The sequence below is a fragment of the Centruroides vittatus genome, unplaced genomic scaffold (assembly GCF_030686945.1).
Source record: "Centruroides vittatus isolate TY-2023 unplaced genomic scaffold, ASM3068694v2 contig_10, whole genome shotgun sequence".
Classification (NCBI taxonomy): domain Eukaryota; kingdom Metazoa; phylum Arthropoda; class Arachnida; order Scorpiones; family Buthidae; genus Centruroides; species Centruroides vittatus.
Window position 1 is genome coordinate 6719494 of NW_027120658.1, and position 22649 is coordinate 6742142.

Consider the following 22649-nt stretch of genomic DNA (forward strand, 5'->3'; position numbering starts at 1 on the left):
CATTTCCATTTTTGTATACTGTACCTGTATTTGATTTTTGAAATTGTTGAAACCTTATAATGTATAAATTCGTTTTATATGAATAAACGTCATTAGGAAATATAAAATATCATTAAGTAATCTTCAAGTAAGAAGACAAGTGTCAGTATTTATTATAATTTAAAATACAGAACGGTGCAAAAGTAGGTATACAGTTGAGGGTTAATATGCACCTAGGTAGTCCAAGATGGCGGCGCTATGGCCGCGCTTACGACTGTTCGTGCTCCCGACTGACCTCCCGGAGGGGAGCCGCCGGCAGGCCGCTGTGTGCGCTAAACGTCACTAGTTATTGATTCACGGTAGTTATTGAACAAAAGAAAAAAAAGGAAACGTCTACAAAAAACATAGTTAATCTAATCTAACCTAACCTAACAGAAACGCCGCCATCTTGGACTACCTAGGTGCATATTAATTAACCCAGTTGAGAATCTGTGAAATAAAAATGTTTGGTGTTCATTATTATCATCTTTTATTAGTTCGTATTCCTTATTTGTCATTTAATTTGTACATAAAAATAAATGTTTTTTCTTCCTATTTTCTCCCTGTATGTTTTTTCCCTATAATAACAACTGTATTTTATGTATTTTAAGTAACATAATAACTTTTGCACCCCTGTATATTACACAATGTCAATTTTACAAATTCAGCAAACATTGCTTGCTGGCTTGGCAAGTTTAGGAATGAATTCCTCATATATATAGAGAAGAAAATACAGATCTAATTAGAAATTTGGCATGGTGCTTGTATATGAGGGGCATTTGTGATATTAAATTTTCGTGGTTAAAGATCGAAGGGGTGGGGAGATAAAACGGGTCGTGTGAATCTCCAGTAGGGTCAGACTTGATGATTTTACTCGTTATTAAATATTTATACTTTTTTCTTTTTTTAAAACTCATCCTTACACTTAAAATTATGCTTTTTGTCATTTTATATTAATTAAAAACATAAAATATTTTTATAACAAAATCTCATAACAGATGGCGCCACACACAGTTTTATTAAGTTATAATTAAAATTATGAAAATAATTTTCTAAATCGAATCTCATAATAGCCGGGAAAGTTTTGCAACTTGTTACTGGATTTTTTTTCTATTGCACATGCTTAAGTCCTAATCTGGCATTTAATGCAACATGATTAATTTATTTGCTGCAAATAAATGAATCATGTTGCACCAGAAACTTGGGAGCATGTTTGGGGCTTAACGAGACAATGAGCTGAGGACTTTATTCAGACAGGAGGCAGGACATTTTAACATTTCATCTGAGGTAATACGAAGAGAATGTTTCATTAATTTTGAAAAGAAGCATTTGTGAATCCGAGTTCTTTTTTCTGTGTACTGTACATGAGGGAAGAATACTTAAAGTTTCCTGGGATGTTTTTGAAACATTCCCTATACATACTTTGATGATTTGGAATCACGTATATTTTTTACCTGAAAGATATCAATAACATAATTCAGTTTCTATATGATTTATTGTAATATATTATAATTTATGCATGTATAATATATTTTTGAGGTATAAGACATCATTTCAAATTCTTAAATTTTTCATCGTGCATTGTTGAAATCTCAAATAAGTGATACGGATATGTTTGCAGCAATAACTCTATGCAGATTGCTGCATACATGTCTTCAATTAATCACCTTAATTCTAAGTATTGCAGTTAATGATAATTCGAATTATATTCGACAAGCATAAATGCTTTTTTATTAATCGTTATTTTAATTAGTAAGATTACATAAATAAACAATTAATTTTCAAAATTGCTAGTTTAGTTCTGTATAAAGACAATAGAGTGGTATTTATATAAAGTTTAATTTTATTGTTGATTTAAATCGATTTACTTATGGTATAGTAATGACATAAGAACATTTATTATCATTAAGAATAATAATATAACAATGACATTACGAGGAATCTTAACGTATTCAAACATTTTCCATCGCATTGAATGCGTATTAATAATCCTATTCACGAAATTTATCGTATACAATGGAGTTTCGTAACATCAAAACTCGCATCTCCATAACAATAATGAATATAATTGTAAAACCCGAATATATAATAAAATGTCTAATTTAATAAATCGTTAAAAGCGTAGGGAACGATCTTTGTTTTGAGTAGTTACGTAGTTATTCAGTGTTTCTTATCTCCTTTCCGTAGACAAGGTCGAGGAAACGAAACGTCAATCGATGAGAAGAATTCCTGAGATAACTAAAAAGTAAAATAAAATAAACCATTGGCTCAAGGTTGTAAAATCAACGATGTAAATAATGAACAATAATCGTCTCTCGTGTTTCGTCATTATAACCGTAGAAGCGATTAAAGCCTGTTTATTGTTGTTCGTTAATTCGAGAAAATAACTTTAAAAAATTCCTTTTCCACTTATATTAACAATTAAAATTTTATTTTGTCGATTGACACTCGTCTATAAATTTATACAATATTTTTGAATGGATTTTTAGTTCCATTTTAACGTTCTTCGGAATTCTAATAACGATACTAGATATACCCATTTGAATATAATGGACGCATTTATGCCATTTGACATTATCTTGATCGGTTCATTCTATGATCTCAAATGTCCTTATCGCTAAAAGTGTGCTGCTGTTAGGAATTATAAATATTTTTGTTAATCTACATGTCCTTAAAAGTCGAATTTCGAATATATATATATAACCAATAATGCGTTATTCCGTCTGACACAAAAAAAAGAAAAAGACATTTGCTTAGAATTCACCGATTCTAAAGAGGTCCCGAGTTGGATTTTAGTTTTTATTTGATGCTCCTACTTTCTGCAGGTTGATAATGTACAAATCTCATGTTTCTTTCCTACTCTTTCTGCCATGTGGGAACAAAGAAGACTTTTCCATCAAGCTCGTAGTGGGTTCAAAGCCAGGCCACAAAGGACCATATCTGGGATAGACTACCCTGAAAAATTCCTGGATTTTTTTAATCTCAGTTTCATTCCCGGATCTCTAGAGCGATGGGATAATACCTTAACCGCTTGGTCATCCGGCCACCGTAAATCACGCATATTATCATCACTTACGTTAAGATAAAGTAATTATCAGTACAGTCGAAAAGTAGTGAAAATACAGCAGTTACAGATTCATTACTAACAGTTATTACTTGTGTTTTTCTATAGCACATGTTTAGCTCAGTTGTTTACTCTTTAAATCATGCTTCACTCACAGTGGTGCACTCAGGATTTACTTTTGGGGAGAGACAAGTTGAACGGATTGAAAGATTTTTAATGCGAATTCCTTTTAAAATTCCTTATGCTAATTCATAAGCGGTATAAAAATAGAAGACATCACAGAATATAAACGAAAAAAAAAAAAATAATAATAAATTTTAATTAGGAAAAGATTTTCGGAAAATTTTCTACTGTTTGTTTTCCTTTTGCTTTTACTTGTGGCCTTCAAAATATACTTTGCGTAAGACCTCAAACTGGCCTCTGTATTCAATTCGAAAAAATTAATTACATTCCGTCAAATTTTGTAATATAAACATATCGGAAATGTTTTTAATTAAATTAATTGATGGATAATATCGGCACGAACATCTGACCGTGATATTATAAAGGTTTGGTGTAATTGTAATATTGTCAGATTTTAATGTTCAACAATTGTGAAAAATAATAATTCTCGAGATCGAAAGTAACCATAACGGTTTGAAAATATCAAATTATCGTGACATAACGAGGAAAATTGTTTTTTATTGTCTTACGCATCCAAATTATATTTAATAACAGTAATTAAGAGTAAAAAAACAGCATTGTATTCCTCTAATGACTGTTTTATAACAATCTGTGGGTTATCCAACAGGGCTTAAATTTACTGACCGTGAGTAACTGAATTTCACAATATTTTTTCCAAATTTTTCTTATTTTAAATTTATAGTATAAAATAATGGTTGTAACAACATAACAACGGTTTGGTTCTTATTCGATATTTCGAAATGTAAATGGGAATTAACTTTCATTGAAATACTTCATAAATTACCATTCCATTTAATGTAACTTTAATGAGGACTAATCATATGTGGTATCTTTTTTTAAAATACTTATCATTTATTAAACATAATAAGAATTATAACAATTATAAAAAATCCAGCAAAAGTTGCATAACTTTCCCGGCGAAAAACACTAACAAATAAGACAAACTTTATTAAAATAGTCTGAGGTGCCATCTGTTATAAGCTTTTAAAATAAAATTTTATTTTAAAAGCTTTTTATATTATTATTATAATTATTATAAAATGGCAAAACGCTTAATTTCAAGAATAGAGCTAAGTTTTATTTAAAAAATAATAATAATTAGGCCTATAATTGCTAGTAACAAGTAAAGTCTTCATTAAGTTTGACCTCATTAGAGATACGACAAGTGATCCCTTCTATCTCCTCATCCCCTCGATTTTTAACCATTAAAATTTAATAGCATCAATGACCCATACACATAAGATACTACACCAAACTGGTTTCTTAATCATTGTACCATACTGCGATATTAAATGAAGTAGACGTTAACACACACATACATAACTGGCTTTTGTGTATAAATGGGGACCAGGCTTGTCCATGCACTTCTGAGGATCTGTTTTAGGAGGACATAAATAAGAAAAGCCTATTCAAGAGAATTGTGGTCCTAGTGTAAGTAGTACCTATATTCTGTTCACTTGAGATCCAAGTATAATTAATGACGATTTTACTCGTTATTAGCACTTACAGTTTTTTACAAAACACATTTCTACCCTCAAAATTAATTCTTTTCCATTTTATAGTAATTGAAAATATAAAAAGTTTTTATAACAAAATCTCATAACAGATGGCGCCACACACGTTTTATTTATTATGCTTAATATTATAAAAATTATTTTTTCTATAACAGCCGAGAAAGTTGCGTAATTCGCTGCTGGAATTTTGTTTGTCTTAATCGTCTTTATTAGCACGGAATATAAGAGAAAATAAAGATCACAAAGCTATCAAAGAGTGTGGGTACACGGGAATACAGGTTCGAATTAAAATTATTTGACTCTTCCGGAAAATTTCAAAAAAGGAGGAGAAAACTCAGAACTTTCACAAAAATGTCCATTTAAAGATGGCGACCGACTATACCAATATCGAACAATACATTCGAACAATCCGTCACTTTCAAACATTCCACAAATACGTCATGCTTTGCGTCAAAACATTAATCGATATGAAAGTGTAAAGAATAATGAAGATTACACTCAGTAGCTTTTTGTCTCTGATGAAATGCGGTCCAGATAAAATACCAACGGTTGAATTTTTCATTCTTAACTGTGAAGTTTTATCAATTATTTAAAGAAGAGTCTTTTTTTTAAATAATTGATTTTCAAACAATGAAATATTTTACTGAAAAAATTAAAATAATCCTATTTTTCTAATAAATAAAATTATAAAAATGAAATTTGCAGATGTCAAGTACTTTCATTTATTCTAAAATAATGTTTATGTACATACACACACATACATGTCCACGAAAAATTTTCCTGTCATTTGGACTTTTTTAGTTTCAGGAGGTTTCAATGCGTGATATTTGCAAAACTTCCATAGGGTGAAATTTGATACGATTTCAATACTTTCCCTTGTTATGTATATGTTAGATTCAATGACCGAAAATTCTCATTGAGCGAAAAAATTTTCTACAATGCGAATTTCGTGCCCAGATTCTTTTAACAATCAACCAAAATGTGCAGTGCGCATTTTTGAAAGTGCCACGACACTAAACTCGCGTTGTGGTCAATTGAAAGATACGCTCAGGTGTGCATCAACGTGCGGGAATTAAGTTGTTATTGCTTAAAAAAATAGAATTACGAACGTTGTGTATCGTTGGGAAGACCGGATAGCCGAGCGGTTTAGGTGGTAATCTATCACTCTGGGTGACTTGGGATTGAATGCCGAACGGGTAGAAAAACCCAGGAATTTTTCGGAAATGGTTCGTTCGGATAAGTCGGATCCCATCCCTCATCGCATGCGTCCAGGGAAGTCGAGAGGAGGAGTTGGGGATTCTTCCCTAGGCCTGGAGAAAATTTAGAGATCCATTGTGATTCCTACTCTTATAAACTTATTATTTTTACTAACAGAAAATAAAGAAGATACAATTTTTAAGATTGCTTTTTATTAATTAATATAGAAACATTCTACATATTTAACTTGTTTAAAAAAGGCTAAAGGGACCCACTTACCTTGGGCCCCATAAAAGTTCTCTACGAGACTGCCGCCGCTCATTGTGGGCTAGGCCGAACCAAAAATAGGCTTGCTTAAAAGGTCCTCTTAGTGTTCACAGGGCGGAAAAGGTTAAAAGAAAAACATATTAGATGATGTGAAAAGGTGAAACTTTGTTTATAGTTTGTTAAACCATTGTGAAACAATAGATAAGTTTTAGTGCTTGACCATTAACTTAACTGTTTATTGCAACGAATTCTCAAGTCAAACAAATCAACAAACGATACACTGTATACAGATGTTAGCCAACCGTCATTTAATAACATCCATACCGATGTAAAGTTTATTTTAAATATTTATTGATTATTAAACGCTCATGATTCTATTAAATCAAATATACGCTATTTACATTATAACATAAATTTACTCAGATTAAGTTTTTCAAATAATGTAATTTTAACATTAATATGAAGACAGTGAAGTTGTTTATAAAAATGTAATTTCTTAAAATAAATAAATAATTTTATTTCGAATCTAACAAAATATCAAACGCGTTTATTATAACAGAACTCCAACAAATAATTGAGCTTTTGTATTTCGATCAGGTCATTTATCACGTCACTCAGAACGTCCTCGTGTGAGCGGTATAAAAGAACGAAATGATTGTTGCAACAATTCTCGAACCTGTTCATAAGACCGCTCTTGTATTCGATCTCCGAAACAAGTGTTTTCGAACCGACGTTACCGTGACGTCAATGGTCAAGCACCAAAACTCTCCTATTGTTACTGAATGGTTTAACGAACTGTAGACTTGAGAGCTTTCCACATCATTTGACACGAAAGTTCTATAGTAAAGTAAATACTGTAATAAAAGAAAAAACTTATCATTGCAAAAAATGAAATATTTTCGATGTTTTTTTAAATTTTAATAAACAATAATATAATACTGTATATATAAAACAGTAATATTGAAGTATAGTAAGTTAACTTTCCTAATTAATCACAAATAAACATGTATAGTTAGGGAAAGTAGTTACTTATCCGAAATGTGTATGAAAATAATTTAAAATTTATATTTTGCTGTTTCTTTTATTTCTTTATTGCGTTTACGGATAATGTTATCAAAATTACCAGATCATGAAATAAAAATATGTTGGGAGAGAAAGCTTCCTGGTACAAAATATTAAGAGGATATGTCTGCTCTGTCCGGTATGGTTCAACACCCATGAAAAGATATTATGAAATCTTTGCTTATTGTAATATGAATTCGGATATTCTTATCATAAGCTTCAGGTAAATAGGCTTTTTACACTTTTGTTTTTTCATCTTAACAATCTCAACTTGATAAGATGCAAATTATAAGTTATTATTATCGATCTTTACTAGTGTTTTAATCGCTTTAGACTGTGTTTCGGCAATTGCGATTCTAATAACCGCGCATTTTAGTTGTATTCTGAATAGGCAATCTCTGTCTCTCTCTCTCTCTCCCACGTTAGCTAGGTATGGATTATATAGTGCGATGGTAAAGGGTCTTCGCCCCTAAGTGGCTGGGCTGATTTGCCGACGTCATGATTTACTTTGTATCTTTGGACGCGCCAAGTCATTATTTCGTTCCTGGAAGCGCCCGTCGTTTCCAAGCCCAGTGCGGACGGATTTTAAATCGCACTGTGTTATCAGAGGCTCTCCTAAATCTTAGAACCGTAAGATCTGTGTCGATTTTTGTTTATTTCTTTATAGGCAGATAATGGTTTTGAGTAAAGCCCCTTAAGGAAAAAAAATTGCGGAAAACGTATTTAGAGAAATTTTCCCTTTCCGTACCACAAAACCAGTGCAGAAAATCGTGTCTAACTTTCCCTTTACGCAATAGGGAAAAGGACTTTCTTGCACCGATAGCAATCAAGTATAGATTTACGTCATCACCACTGCATAATAAAGAGTTTCGAAAGAATATAGTATTTAAAGTAAAAGAGCAATCGGAATTTTATGCAATCGTCTATAGAAGAGATTCCATCCATCGACACGCAGACATGCCAACTAAATGCTACAATAACGTTTTCCTCCATCTCGTCCGTGACGTCATTACAATAATATCCGATTGCGTAAATTCTTTTCCGGATCTGACGAGGACACGATGTATATTTCGCACAGAACCACTATAGAATTACTTTTCTGTATTCTTTTTCCGCATTACTTTTCCGTAGTGATTTTTCTTGCGCGAGAGCGGTCTTAAGAAGAAACGCGTGGAAATTATTCTAATCGTAAACACCAGAAATCAGCGACAAGTCGCCAAAGATTTGACACGCTGCCTGCTTGTTGGGCGGATCCGGCGCCCTGCACTGAACTCGCAGTTGGTCGATTACATCCGGATGAAGATACGGATTCCGGTTCCGCCCTGCAGGCCCCTTTTTGTAGCTGGGCCGCTCTCCGGGCTTATTCCGTTCTTGAGCCGCCCTACGGACCCCCTGTGGGATTTTCGCTATATCGGCGGCCCTGGGGCCCACCGTCCCGTTAGAAGAACCCCCTTGGACCACCAAAAAACCAAAAATAGAAATAATATAAATATGAACGCTGCACCGGACCTTGCTCCAGTCCGTTTCACGCGCGTCCATTCATTTATTCTTACACACACACACACAATCGCTTCCTGCACTTCCTAATAAATTTTTCTGCTTTACAACTATGTAATCCCTTTCCAACCCCCTGAAATCCCCATTTTTATTGTAAAATTCGTCATTTAGCCTTCAACAATGCAATCGACAATGTATTTCGTAACAATGATAACAATTGCTTAACGACAATAAAAAAAAACCGTATTAAATTTTCCATTCGACATAAATGTGTCTATTTTTTCATTTTACGTGGCCAAATTATGCAAAAATGATATTCTCTCGAACCTTACTCTATTCGTTACATCTAAGTACTGAAATCTTATATAAATTCCTTTATATAGCAGTGTAGCCCCAAAATTCGTATATACATTTTTCGCATAACACACAAGGCATTTCTAATTCAATTATCATTTACACCGAAATATTACAAGACTCCATTTTCTTTAATGGTAGCATGTTAATGAAAAATGTCTTGTAATATTTCGGTGGAAATATGGAAAGTCTATAAAGCTATTCGAAAAGAGTTGAAAAGCAAAATGCCTGGTTAATTCTTTAGTTGCTTCGCTTCTCAAACAGTTTTAGGATATTTTAAACTTTCCTATGGTTTATAAAAGTTTTCGTTATGTTAATATAACTTATATATTGATTCGTCTATCTCCTATTTCTTTAATCAATATTTGATCACAATACAATAGTTTAAATCGTTGGAATTACGCTAGCTGCTATTGAAGTTGGTAGTCTACAACAATACTGAATGAATATAAACAATAAAGCACAGTACTAAGTTAAACATCTCAAAGTTGTTTTAACATGTCCTTTTAATTTTAGTGAATAAAACAAGAATTTCTCCTAAACGTTGATTTAATTACGTATTTCACATAATGTCTTCAGTTGATTACCACTTTTAGGCGAGTCCAAAAAGTGATAACAGTAAACGGTACCTGTTATTTTAAAGATTACTTTAACCGACTGATCCGCCGTTTCTTACTCAAATAATTAAAAAATTAATAGAAAATACGAATAACTTTTAAATTATGTAATACAATCTCAGACTTGGGAAAATCCCAAAGCCTTGAGCTGAATCTTTAAAACCTTAAGTTTTAAAGATTCAGCTCAAGGCTTAACCTATAAGTACCCCCGGAAAACTCCATACTACCTGCTGCCAGCCCGTCCGAACAAGGCGCGAACCCTCGACCGCCGAACTCCCAGTGTTCAGAGTCTAATCTACTGAAGTGCGGGAGATGAAGACCGCTCGGCCACTGATGGGCATCGCATTACTGTATTTAATAAAATATCCCTAGAAATGACAATACTTCTTATAGATATTGACATCTATGATTCACAACACTTCATTGTTTATTTGTTTTCATATGGCAACACGACACATGGAGATCTACCAAGGAAGAATGCTTCCCGGGAAAACTTTTAATGGGAAACTGGCCGCTATTTAAAGGAAACGTGAAGAAAACCCGGAAAACTTCGTGGCCAGCCCATTGGCGAGGCGCGAACCCACGACCAGTGTTCAGTAGTTGTTATCCACTCGGTCACCGGTGAGCAAAACGCTTCGTGATTTTTGTATGTGATAAAATGTAAATCAAATACAATTCCATATCCTAAATAATTCTTTCCATTGTAAATAATAAAGTAAAATAAACTTCAAATGTACGACTGAAAACTAAATTTTTGTGGTGAAAATGACTAATTAATTGCGCAAAGAGGAATTTAATATAATTGGAATATCGAATTTCATTATTCATCAAATTTTTACGATTGTAATTTGTTTCGAATTAAATTAGCTTTTCATTTAGAAATTTAGAGTCGTCTTGTAACAAGACTCTTGTTACATAACCCAATTTTCTGCATCATAAATGTTGCCATAATTCTGTTTGTGGATTAAATAGAATCGCGTTAACATTTAATTCCAATTACATTCTTTTTAATTACATATGGAATTTCTTTAATAACATATTTGAAAATAATTTCGGCAATTTTATGCTCGTTTATACTGGAATTATTTATAAATGATTTCGTAAAAACTACTACTTTCCGATAAACTCAGGCATTGCTGTTAATTTAAGAAATGCCATCTTTCCATTAATGGCTCACATTTTCCATTAATCACTCCCTAACTTCCTCATTAATGGAGTTTCTTCGTATCTTTGCTTGTCTTACGAGTGATCTTTCTCGATCTATCAATGTTCTTGGTGAAACATTTGCACGTTTCATGCTTGGGTGTGTATACAGAACTTAAGAAGACTGAAAATAATGATTCGAGCCATCAAAAGTTTCAATTTTTATTTATCGATTTAACGAACTAATTGAAGGAAAGGAGTGTCCGCTTTTGCCGAAGGTCCGTTAAATCGAATACTTATAATGTACAGGATGTATTAAAATGTTGCTATAACGTATAAATGAGTACGAATAAAATATGATTATAATGTGCTGTACATTGGGATTCATAAATTGAGTTTAAATTACTCAATGTCTTTTAAAGTGATCTATTGGCGAATAAAGAAAAGGTTTTATACTTATTTCCTCAAGAAGAAAATTTTTGTCTATTAAACCAGTCTGTTTAATCGAAGGTTTACTGTGTACAGTATTTAATCCAAATGTTTTCTTCAGAAAAGAAATTCATGCAAATTCACGCAACAAACATCATTAAAAAACGAAAAAAAAATTAAAATAAAATAGAACGTGTATAAAAAATTTATAGAAAACAACGCTTAAAACGAAACTCAGATTAAGAAACAGAAGAAAATGGGAAGGAAGGCAACAAAGAGAACTCTATAGGTTAATAAATAATTTTCAAAATGAATGAAATTTGATATATGAAGGTTTTCATTCGAGAGAAATGAATTCTACGGATATAGAATAACCTTATTTCATGTTTTTGCTTAGTTACAACGATCACAAGAACTTCAAAACTTGTTTGCTTTTAGTTCAATTCTGTCAGCTTAAGTCCTTTAACTTTTACTCTCCACACTCGATCAAGTTTCTTCTTGTTTACTTCTTTTTTTTTATGTTGTTATAACAACTTCAAATGACATCTGAGAATTTTATTTCATCATTCAACATTTTACAGAACTTTTCCCTTTTATGGACTTGTTTTCCAGTCCGTCTCTATCTCGAAAAGTCTGCTTACCAAAAATTTTTCTTTATGGTTTGTTTTTTCGTATCACTCTAATGTTTCACATATAGCTACGGAGGATCCGAATCGAATCCGGGAGAGTTAATCCAGGAATTTTTCGGGGAGGTCTCGGATATTTCGGGTCTGGTCCCTCGTTACCCGACCGTCCGCGTATGGACCCGACCCTCTTAGCGCACATATGCTTTCTAATTCTGAATTTTAAAACATCTAGAAACGAGTTACGTAACTTTCCCGGTTGTTATGAGATTTTATTTTAAAAATCACTTTTTAATTATTAATCATAATAAATAAATAAAATTACATGTGACGCCATCTGTTATGAGATTTTGTTATAAAAACTTTATTTTTAATTATTATAAAATAGCAAAGGACTTAATTTTGAGGGTAGAGATGAGTTCTACTAAAATATGTAAACGCTGACAGGAGATAAAAATTCGTTAAACCTACGCGCATTTGAGAATTAAGTCAAAATTAAGGACATTTAAATTTTTCGAGCATTCGCGAGTCAGTTCGGAAAAATAACTTCAAAAGAGGCTACATTCAAAGCACTCTGTACAAATGTATGAAAATAAAGCGAACCACTCAAAAAATTGTGGAGGAGCATTTTTAACCGGAGCCATAGCAAATCAACTGTATATAATATTTTGAAGTGTGAAATATCTGATGCGTGGAAAAGTAGGGCAGGAAGTAGGAGTAAGCCGACTGTTACAAACGTACTGTACATTTCTTAGCATTTGCGTGCCGAAGAGACGGCACGTAGACGCTAAGAAATGAAATTTACTATGCAAGCAATGAAAATCAAGCACCTCCTGAAGTGAAGTACAAATTTAAGAAGAAATTTGAAACAAAAGTTATGCTGTACACTGTCATTTCACCAGCATGTGTTTCGAAGCCTTTTTTTAAAGAAGGGATCCCTTGCAATTGATGCCGACACGTAATAAAACAAATGTCTAAAAAATTCTAATCTCTTTTCTTAACAAGCATCAACAAAATGACGATTCCATCTATTGGCCTGACAAAGCTTCGCTCACCACACAAATTCGATTGTGAAATTCCTCAAAGCCAAAAACATTTATTCTGTACCCAAAGAACATAATCCATCAAATCGACTAAAAAGCCGGTCAATCCTGGATTTCTTTAGCTATTTGGCACGGTATGTAACATTTAAGTTACTTCAAATTTTCGATAAAATATTATGCTTTAAAAACAGTATTTTTGGACTCACCTCACCTTCAATTATCACATTTTTCCTGTTACAAAAAAAGAAAATTGGAGTGGCAGCACGGAGAATCGTCATAAAATTATTATAAATGGTCCATATTATGAATAAGGAGCGAGGCCACCCCTAGTAATTATATATTTTATATTTCGAGTTCGTTATGCAGCATGCAATATATCGCCACTTTATATGCAAATAAACGTATTGCATGTTTTTAATTAATTAAATCATATGTGATCAAAGAGTTAAAAGTGAAAATTTTAACTGAACTTGATTAATTTAAATCTGTTACTATCGCGTATATGAATGCATTTTAAGTCTGAAAATATATTTAAATTTAAAAAAAAGATTCATTTTTTAAACACTTTAATTGGACGACTTAGAATACACCAACAGAGTTTAGTTGGATCATTTAGATAACCTTCACCTCGTGATACGTATTAGGTAACAGATACCCATATTATCCGGATGGCCAAAGGGATTTCCAGGCACATGAGAAATTACTCTATTGGTACATAAAATGATTGGACAATCTACAGTATTTAGATGTTCTTAAATCCGTTCCGGTTTACAATGCCATGATTGCTTTGACATAAAACGACATAAAACATTTCAATTAAATCGTAAGCATTTTTAATACTGGGAGTGAGATTATATTCGATTTAAAATCCTAACACAAACGAATATTCCCAATTGCAATGACGACAAAATATTCTACTCTAAATGAAATGATGGTGCCACACTTATAACACCGTCGATTTCTTTTTCTATTGTTAAAGACGACCGGAAATTATATATTTTTTTTGCTTAAAATAATAATAATACAACTGGTGATGACAGATCACAAAATTGATTTTTTTCCTCCCTTACAAATTATCATCGTACAACTGTTCACATTCTGGTCACAACCTCGATTATCTTTCATTGTTTTTTTTTATACAATGGATTAGTATTGGTAACACAAAAATAATTTAAATTCTTCCGATGTGTCATTTATTTCGTGTCAATATTGCTTTTTCTCTACAAAAGGAAAATAAAAAGCAAACATCACAGCCATATTACCCACAACAGTGTTGTGCAATTACTTATTTTTTCCTTTTTTTCTAAAATTGTGAAGTGTCTATAACAAAAATAATTAGTGCATTACTTTATCTACCACAATTAGAATTTTTTAAAATAGGAAAAAATCCATCATTGTATATTTACTATACAGCAATTATTTCTTGGCAATCGTTCAGTTGCCATTGGTGTTGGTTATTAATGATATTATATTCAAGGAAACATTCGAGATAAACAAACATTATTACTAAAAACAAATATATCATAGAATGGAAGAATTCTCAATATCTCAAAAATTTGCAATCAATAAAATACTAAATCAATTCTACACCTTAAATGTAATTTAAATTTTTTTAAAACATGATTTACTTTAATATAAATTTAATAAAACTTAAAACTGTAAAAGTTTTCAATAAATAAGTATTTAAAAAAATAATCTATTAATCCTAATTATCATGAAGAAAATTGAGAAATTAATTACACTCTGCTATAAATAAAACATTTGAATAAATTAAGTACAAATTATTATATTACAGTAGAGTCCCATTATTCAAACTACTTGTTAAAGGATTTGATAGAGTGCTGTATTTGTTTAAAAACAAATTAATACAAATAAAAGCACTCCATATAATAAAATTCTGAAATTCTTCAATGTATAAATTCGTTAGAATATCAAGTTTCGCAATTACAAACTTAGATATGTTTGTAATTAGTACATACAAAGTCATACAATAGAACATTGTTACTTTCGTCCCCATTGATACCAGATATTTGAAAGAATGGACATCGATTAAGTACTTACAAGTTAGATTTTTCAGTTTCAAATACTGAATATATTCGATGTTCGTGCAAAGTTATAATGTCTAGGAATTAATTTTCTTTTGCAAAATTTATGGATTTAAAGAGTGAATTCTGGTTAAAATGATCCGTGGACTCAGTATCTAGATCAATAATGTTATCAGATTGTCTACATATATAACAAAGTTCTATAGTATAAATAGTTTTTTTATGTACTGTACATAAAGAATTAAGAAATAAAAGGCAATTCTTATTTTGAAGAAGTGTTAAAATTTGAAATTTTTAAAATTTTCTTGATTTCATCTTAGAAATAATAAAAAATTTGTTTAGTGTTACGACTTTTCTTAAACAACTAAAAAAATATCTACAATAATTTGAATATTTGGTGCTCTCCTATAACCAAAATGAAAAGTGATAACTAATACTGTCTATTACCTTTTAAAATACTTAAAAACTTAATTTGAATTTCAATTTATATATAATACATAATTATAAAAGACTTAATTCATTCAACTTTCTATAACTTAGTTTACATTGAATATATCCATTTTAATTTTTTTAAAAATCTTCCATAAATTATCATAAATAAGAAGTATGCCATAACTTTAATAATTCAAAAACCTAGCTTGAACTATATAAGAATCACTAAAAGTTTAAAATATAATTTAAAATAAAAAACTTTTTTGAAAAGAAAAATAAAAGCAAAATAATCTTCACAAGAATATCAAAAACATAACATAATCACTATTGTATAACTAGTAGAAAATAGAATTTAAATAAAAAAATAGAGAGAAATAAATATTAAAAAAAACATGCTAATATTTTTTTTTAATGAAATACCTATTGTTAATTTGTGCAATATTATCAGCATTACCAAGGTTTTGGACATTTCATTATATTTCCTCTATCTCTTTTTTATCTCTTTATATACATTTTACAAAATTTTTTGAACAATTACAATATTAATATTTGCACATGCACTCATTACATTATGTACATCTGTTCAGCACCATTTACAATTCAATCAAATAGACAATCTAGAATATAACAGGAACTGAACACCAAAAACCATACGATGCATTTGATAAAACGATCACAGAACTAAGCACTATTTGATCATACAAATAAATTACAGAGCTATTGATATTTGGAATTAATAAGTTATGCTAAACCATCGTAAATGAATAAAGATGAGTTGTTAATTTCAACTTAATACAAACTGATATTAGCCTTATTAAGGGTATTTTTAAATAATTTTGGTCTAAAAGATGATAATGATAATATTTCACTGAGCTTCCACCTCTCCTAAAACATAGAGCAGTTGAAAAGCTGCAGCCAGTAATGCTGTTCCCAATAGATCACCCAGAGCCGTCAAGTATGGAATTGCTGAATTGTCAGGATCGATCCTCCACCTCCACATCCAGTGTATAAGGCAATGTGCTGTATACAACAATACTGTTACCTAAAAATTGCAATATTTTCATGTTATTACAACCCATTATATCAATACAAAGATGCTTAAATACAATTTTACATATATAATTTATATATATATATGCTATTTCTTAATCAATATTTAAAATTTTTAATACCTGTTTTCATATTTAATGTTTGGTCTAGATTCAGTTTATGGTTAGAAAAATAAACTTTTAGCTTATAGTCAGTCAATTAATCTGTAAAGTTTGTTTTTTCTATCAATGGAATATGCAAATTGTGTGATCTAAATACACTTACTGATTGTTAAAGTATATCTGCTAACATTTAAGAAAAAATATAATTTCTTACAAGACTATACATTTACACGAGTCCTTATCCTTCCAGTCCCTTCACATGCTTTTTAAAGGCAATAACAAGTATGCTACTGCTAGAGGACTCTATAACTGTTTTACATTGGATGGCGGACAGTAGCCTCCAATAAAAGGTCAGTTCCACCGTAGACTTGTTATTGCCTCTAAAAAGCGTGTGAAGGGACTGGGAGGATAAGGACTCGTGTAAATGTATAGTCTTGTAAGAAATTATATTTTTTCTTAAATGTGAATTCGCCCCTGCAAATTTTTAATGTAATTAATATATCTGCTAACATTTATGGGTTACAACTTGCTTTTATTAAAGCAATTTATAACCCACACTAATTATTACATACCTAATTCAATTAATTTTAAATGTTTTATTTGAAAATTTTGCTTGTTTTGACATAGTGTCTTGTCTACAAGTTAGGTGATCACAGTAGAATTAGAAAATTTTATACTCTAAAATATTAAGAACTGAATCATACTAAGTTGAGAGTGTTGATTATTTGATTAGGATAATTGTAGACTATCTTTTAAATATAAATTATTTCCATAATTTTTTCATTTATGATTCAATTTGTGTATGTTTTATGTTTTATGATCTAATACTATAATCCACACAGCCAAAGAGTAGACTTGAGTCAGTCTGAGCTGTAATGTCTATGTCAGATGAAAGGTATGGAAGGAGACATGTGATTTGTATGTAAGTATGTTAGAATTAAGAGTAATAAAATTTGTATAAAAATAACTTAATCAAATTATTTGATAAAGAAGGTATAAGAACATTTTGGAAGTTTTTTTTTACAACAAAACAGTTGAAAGAGATCAGATCCATGTTTCTACTGCCAAGGGTGTAGCCATATGTCCTCCTTCCATCCCTTTCGTCTGACAGACCCTTCCAACACAAGCTGATTTAATGCCTACTCTTTCACTGCACAGATGATAATTTAAATTATAAAAGTTAGCTCAACTGCTATAAAAATTTCTTTAATATGTTAAAATATTATAATATCTATCATAATATAAATTCTTCTCTAATTAGCTAACATACATTGCATTTTTAAGTAGCCTACGGCTGAGACTCCACTAGTGTAGAACCCCTCGCCATAAAAAGCTTTTAATCATGTGACCTATTTGTGTTTGTGCTCGGATTGTGGTGGAGGTCCTGCTAGCAAAGTTTTTACGGCAACGGTGCTGTCAAAGTTACACCTGTACTGTTGTATACGTAATATATCGATATAAAGACAATGATTATATTCTACGAGTTTTTTTCTGTACTATAATTACAAATGTAGTAAAAATAATATCTTTACTTTCATATATTAATTTATTATCATATTATTAAGATAATATACAGCACTTATAAGCTTAGCTTTTTTTATTATATACTCCTCGAAACTGAAGGATTTTCCTTTAGCTGTCCATATCATGTGTTTTAGGCATCCATTATTATAATCGGAATACCTCTTGTCATAGATACATGAATACTTTCGGATGTTTTCAATAAATCTTTCCAGATCTATTCTAGAGTAGCCATGAGAGAACATACACAAAAGCTCATTTTCTGCCATTTTCACATCGTGTCACAATGACCTAGATTTCACTGACTTCTGATTGGTGGATGGTACCGTTTTACGGCTGTATTTGCGTCGAAAGTTGAAAACTGCTCAACTCGCTTTTACGCTGGTTTTACGACCTGCTCAGGTGTCATATCATGGTCATGGTCATGTGATTAAAGGCTTTTACGCCAATGGGTTTTACGCCCGTTTTTACACTAGTGGAGTCTCGGTCTATTGTTTTCATTGCTACAAATTTCATGATACAATCTACAATCTGAAAACTTTGCATCACAAAATAGCTGTAACAAGATTGTTTACCTAAAATTTTAATATTAAATTCTCTTTGTAGAAAATGTTTACAATCATTTATTAAATTATATTCAGGTTTTACATTATACAGAAAATTAATTTATTCATCATGATGATTGACTCCATGTTATAAAGTGAAATTCATAATGCTAAAACAAGTTTTTAAAGAGTCCAAAATAAAAAATGATCTGTTAGAATCCTTAAAAACATGTTTTAGCATTAATAACATTCACTATACTAATTTTAAATGTGTTAAAATTCATAATACATATATAATCATAATAATAAAATTTATATGAAATAAGTTATTTACAAATTTTAAAAATGTTTTAAAAAATTTTGAATTTTATTTATTTAAAACAACTTACAATATCTTTAAAAAAAATTTATATGAAATAGACTATTATAATTTGCAAATTCAAATAAAAGATTAAAATATATTTAATAAAAGGGTTGTATTCTTGTAAGAAAATTTATCTTATAATTACAGAATATTAACAAGAAGAAAAATATAATTTCCTAGATTCTTACCTGCAATATTGCTGCAGTAAGATAAACAATTAAGAAAAGAAAAGTCAATGATGTATGGCCGGCATTTAAAAGGCGGATAACATAGGCAAAAAGTATGTGTCCAGGTAATGCCATGAATAGAAGTAATCGAGCTGTTTTGGCATGAGCATCTAAAATAAAAGTTTTAGAAAATAAATGAACAGTATATTTTTTTAAAATGTTACATAGAAAAGTAGTTATAAAAAATACTCACTTTTACCAAAAAATACAGAACAAGGATTAATGCAAGGATTGGATTCAGTAGCAGGTAATGTACCCATTTCTGATCTCTGGTGAAGATATGTTGAAATCCTACTTGCTTGAACTGCAACAAGATTACCTCCCACTCCTAATTATGATATAAAAAAAACAGTAAAATTTCATTTAAATATTATAAAAGAATTATGTATAAAACAGATAAATTATATATTAACTAATTTTAGATTATATAATCTCTCTCCAAAATTATGAAAAAGTTTTTCATGCTAAATGAAGTTATATATTATTGATGTAATATAAAATACTATAAGCTGTTTTAAATCAATCTATTAATAGCTAAACAATAACAAATACAGAAAAATCAACTTCATTATTAAAATTTATCCTGTTTTAAAACTAAATTCAATAAATACAATATCTTAATAGCATCAAAGTATAAAGTACGAGTAAATATGAATCTTTCAAAATTTTATAATCCAATTAACTAACTACAAGTAAACCTGCATATTCATTCTGAACAATGTGGTGGAGTTGGTAAACAAATGTGCGACTCCAACCTTACCTTTTTTAAAATGTCACACTGCAATTCCTTTTTTTTAAAAAAGAAAAACACCACTGAGTATCTGAATATTTTTATCTAAAATTTCTGTATAAAATGTTGTACTAAAATTGATAGTGCGCATCAAAAAATGGATATAACAAATTTACCTTGGAAAAACTTTTGAGTATGTAAAGAAAAACACTATGTATTAATAGTCAAAAGAACTCCAATTAAATTTAAAATCAATAATTAACTAATAGAGAGGTTGCAGCTGAATTTTTCATCTCTAAAACATGAACGTCAAATGTTGAGCACCACCTAGAAGCCTGTAAGCCTAGAAGTTTGACAATGGCATTTGGAATGTCAAGCATGATTCCAATGACGTTCCAAACGCCATTGGAATCAATGCCTTGTCAAACTTCAAGGGATGGCAGTGCTCAACATTTGATGTTCATGTTTCAGAGATGAAAACTTCGGCTGCAACCTCTATAATAAATTATTTCCAAGAAAAAAATTAAATATAATAAAACACAAAAAATAATGATTTGATGAATGATGTAATAAATTGGTTCTTAAAATAGTTTCTTCCGCAAATAGGAAATTACTACAAGAACAGTTAATTTCCTATTGACAGTTGACTAAACTGATATATACATACAATTTTAAAATATAAAAAAAATCAATCATCTTGAACTGACAGGTGCAATCATGCCATGAGAACTTAAACCAGTGAATAATAAGCTGACACAATCCTATTAATTACATTTTGCAGTTTTATATCACTCTTTTAATTTGTTGCAGTTAGATTCTGATCTTAGTTTTACTTTTCCATTGTTTTTCTATTGACTGTTTTAAGACTAAATTATGTTATCAAAGTTTCAATAAATAGTCATAAATAACTCAAAATCAATGGAAGGGCAATGAAAACATTATTTACTTACATTAATAAAAAAAATAAGCTTGGCTTTCCAAGAGATACTGTGTGTTTACTTTCCAGCCACAATCCTATGACTAACTAGAAGTGTTCAGTGGTTTTATCCACTCGGCCACCGGTGGGCCTTAAATTAACAAAAGCTATTTTCTGAAAGTATACATTCACCTTGTCATGTGAGATATGCATAACATTCTGCTATGAAATGACGTTTATGAGTTAATATCATTTTGATGTATAAATTTATCGAAATGTCCATTTTCCAAGAAATTAATTTCTTTAGATAAAGTAAAACCCCGCTTAACACGGGGGATACATACGTTCATAGACAACAAAGCACTGTGGTGTTCTATAAGAGTGTGGCAGTACGATCCGCGAATGAAACGTACAGAAAAAGACACTGCAACGACTACAATAATAAACAATGTTCCTTTATTCCACTTAGAACAAATAAGGTTCTTGTTAAGGAATCCCAACTGATTTACAATTCGAGGTGTGTTAATTTTTAAGCGCGTAACAATCAGTCCCTCGTAAACGCGTGACTAACCTAACTTAAATCTAGCTTAAATTTAACTTAATATTAAGGAAAAATAAGAAAGATAGGACAGCAGAAAAGTAGAAGAAATGAAGGGATGATTCACCCGGGGTTTTCTCTTTTTCGGCGGATACGTATTGATACTTTGTGTAGAACCTGGATCCGATGATAGTGGCTTTCTTCACTATCCTTTCTTCTCTCAATTATTGGGGTTCTCCAATATGCCGGTCTCTATATTTCGACTCTTCACTCGACTATCGCACTTCTTTCCTCTCTTGGAAATCACGATCGAGCCTCGCTCTTGCCGTCCGTCTCTCTTCATATCTAGTCGAAAAGTGACCCCTCTCTTAGCCACTTTTCCCCCAGGCCACACTACCTGTTATTATCCCTACCGATTCTCAGAACTGCTAATCCAGCCCCACGGCGATAACAGTCATGGAAAGTTTAAGAAAGAATGGACAAAGGAAGGAGAAAATGGCAAAAATAAGATAGGATTACAACTATATACAATAAAATATATACAATATGGCCAACGGTCACAGCACTAATTGAAACAGCAAAAGTCAAAGTCAATTTAATATAGAGTAAATAGGGAAAGGGGAACACACAACCAAAAATAAACAGATTTTGCTTTAATTTTAAGCTATTTTTATATTAATTTGCATAATAATATACGTTAAATAACACAAACATATGCACACAGAAATATAATGTTCATTTTTTGTGATGAAGATTCTGGCACTTCTGAAATTCTTGTTTTTTGCAATGAAGTCATCTAATGTCATTTGTTGCCTTTTTTTTCTTTCATTAAGCAAATATCAATAGCAGGAGACCACATCCAAAATATCTTGTCTTGCTTTTTGAAAGAAGTGCAATCTGGATCATTCGCTACAATTTGATCAATGATTTCAATTATCATTACCAAACTTTTACTGAGGAAATCTGTAGAGAAATTCTTTGGGTTCTTTGTTTTCAGAATAACTATTTTCCAGTTCTTCAGGAATTCCTTGTTCTGCCCGTTCTTGAAGGTTGTCATTGATAAGGCTCTCACCAGAAACCTGCAGTAACACCTCAATATCCTGTTCGTCTACATCTTCTAGTCCTGCTGTATTGATTAGGTTGACAATTTGGTCAACCTAACGATACAG

General features: G+C 31.0%; 1 protein-coding gene across 3 annotated transcripts in view; it reads right to left on the reverse strand.

Moving 5' to 3' along the window:
• Positions 1 to 13560: 13560 nt before the first annotated feature.
• The window catches only part of LOC136978469 (solute carrier family 41 member 1-like), a 66888-nt gene continuing 57799 nt past the window's right edge, over positions 13561 to 22649 (reverse strand). For all 3 annotated transcript variants that reach the window (XM_067274213.1, XM_067274343.1, XM_067274276.1), the window contains exons 10-12: positions 19490 to 19624; positions 19258 to 19406; positions 13561 to 16530 (exon numbers count right to left, since the gene is read on the reverse strand). In XM_067274213.1, the coding sequence (XP_067130314.1) occupies positions 16354 to 16530; positions 19258 to 19406; positions 19490 to 19624 (461 nt within the window). In that variant the 3' untranslated portion in view covers positions 13561 to 16353. The remainder of the gene's footprint in view (positions 16531 to 19257; positions 19407 to 19489; positions 19625 to 22649) is intronic.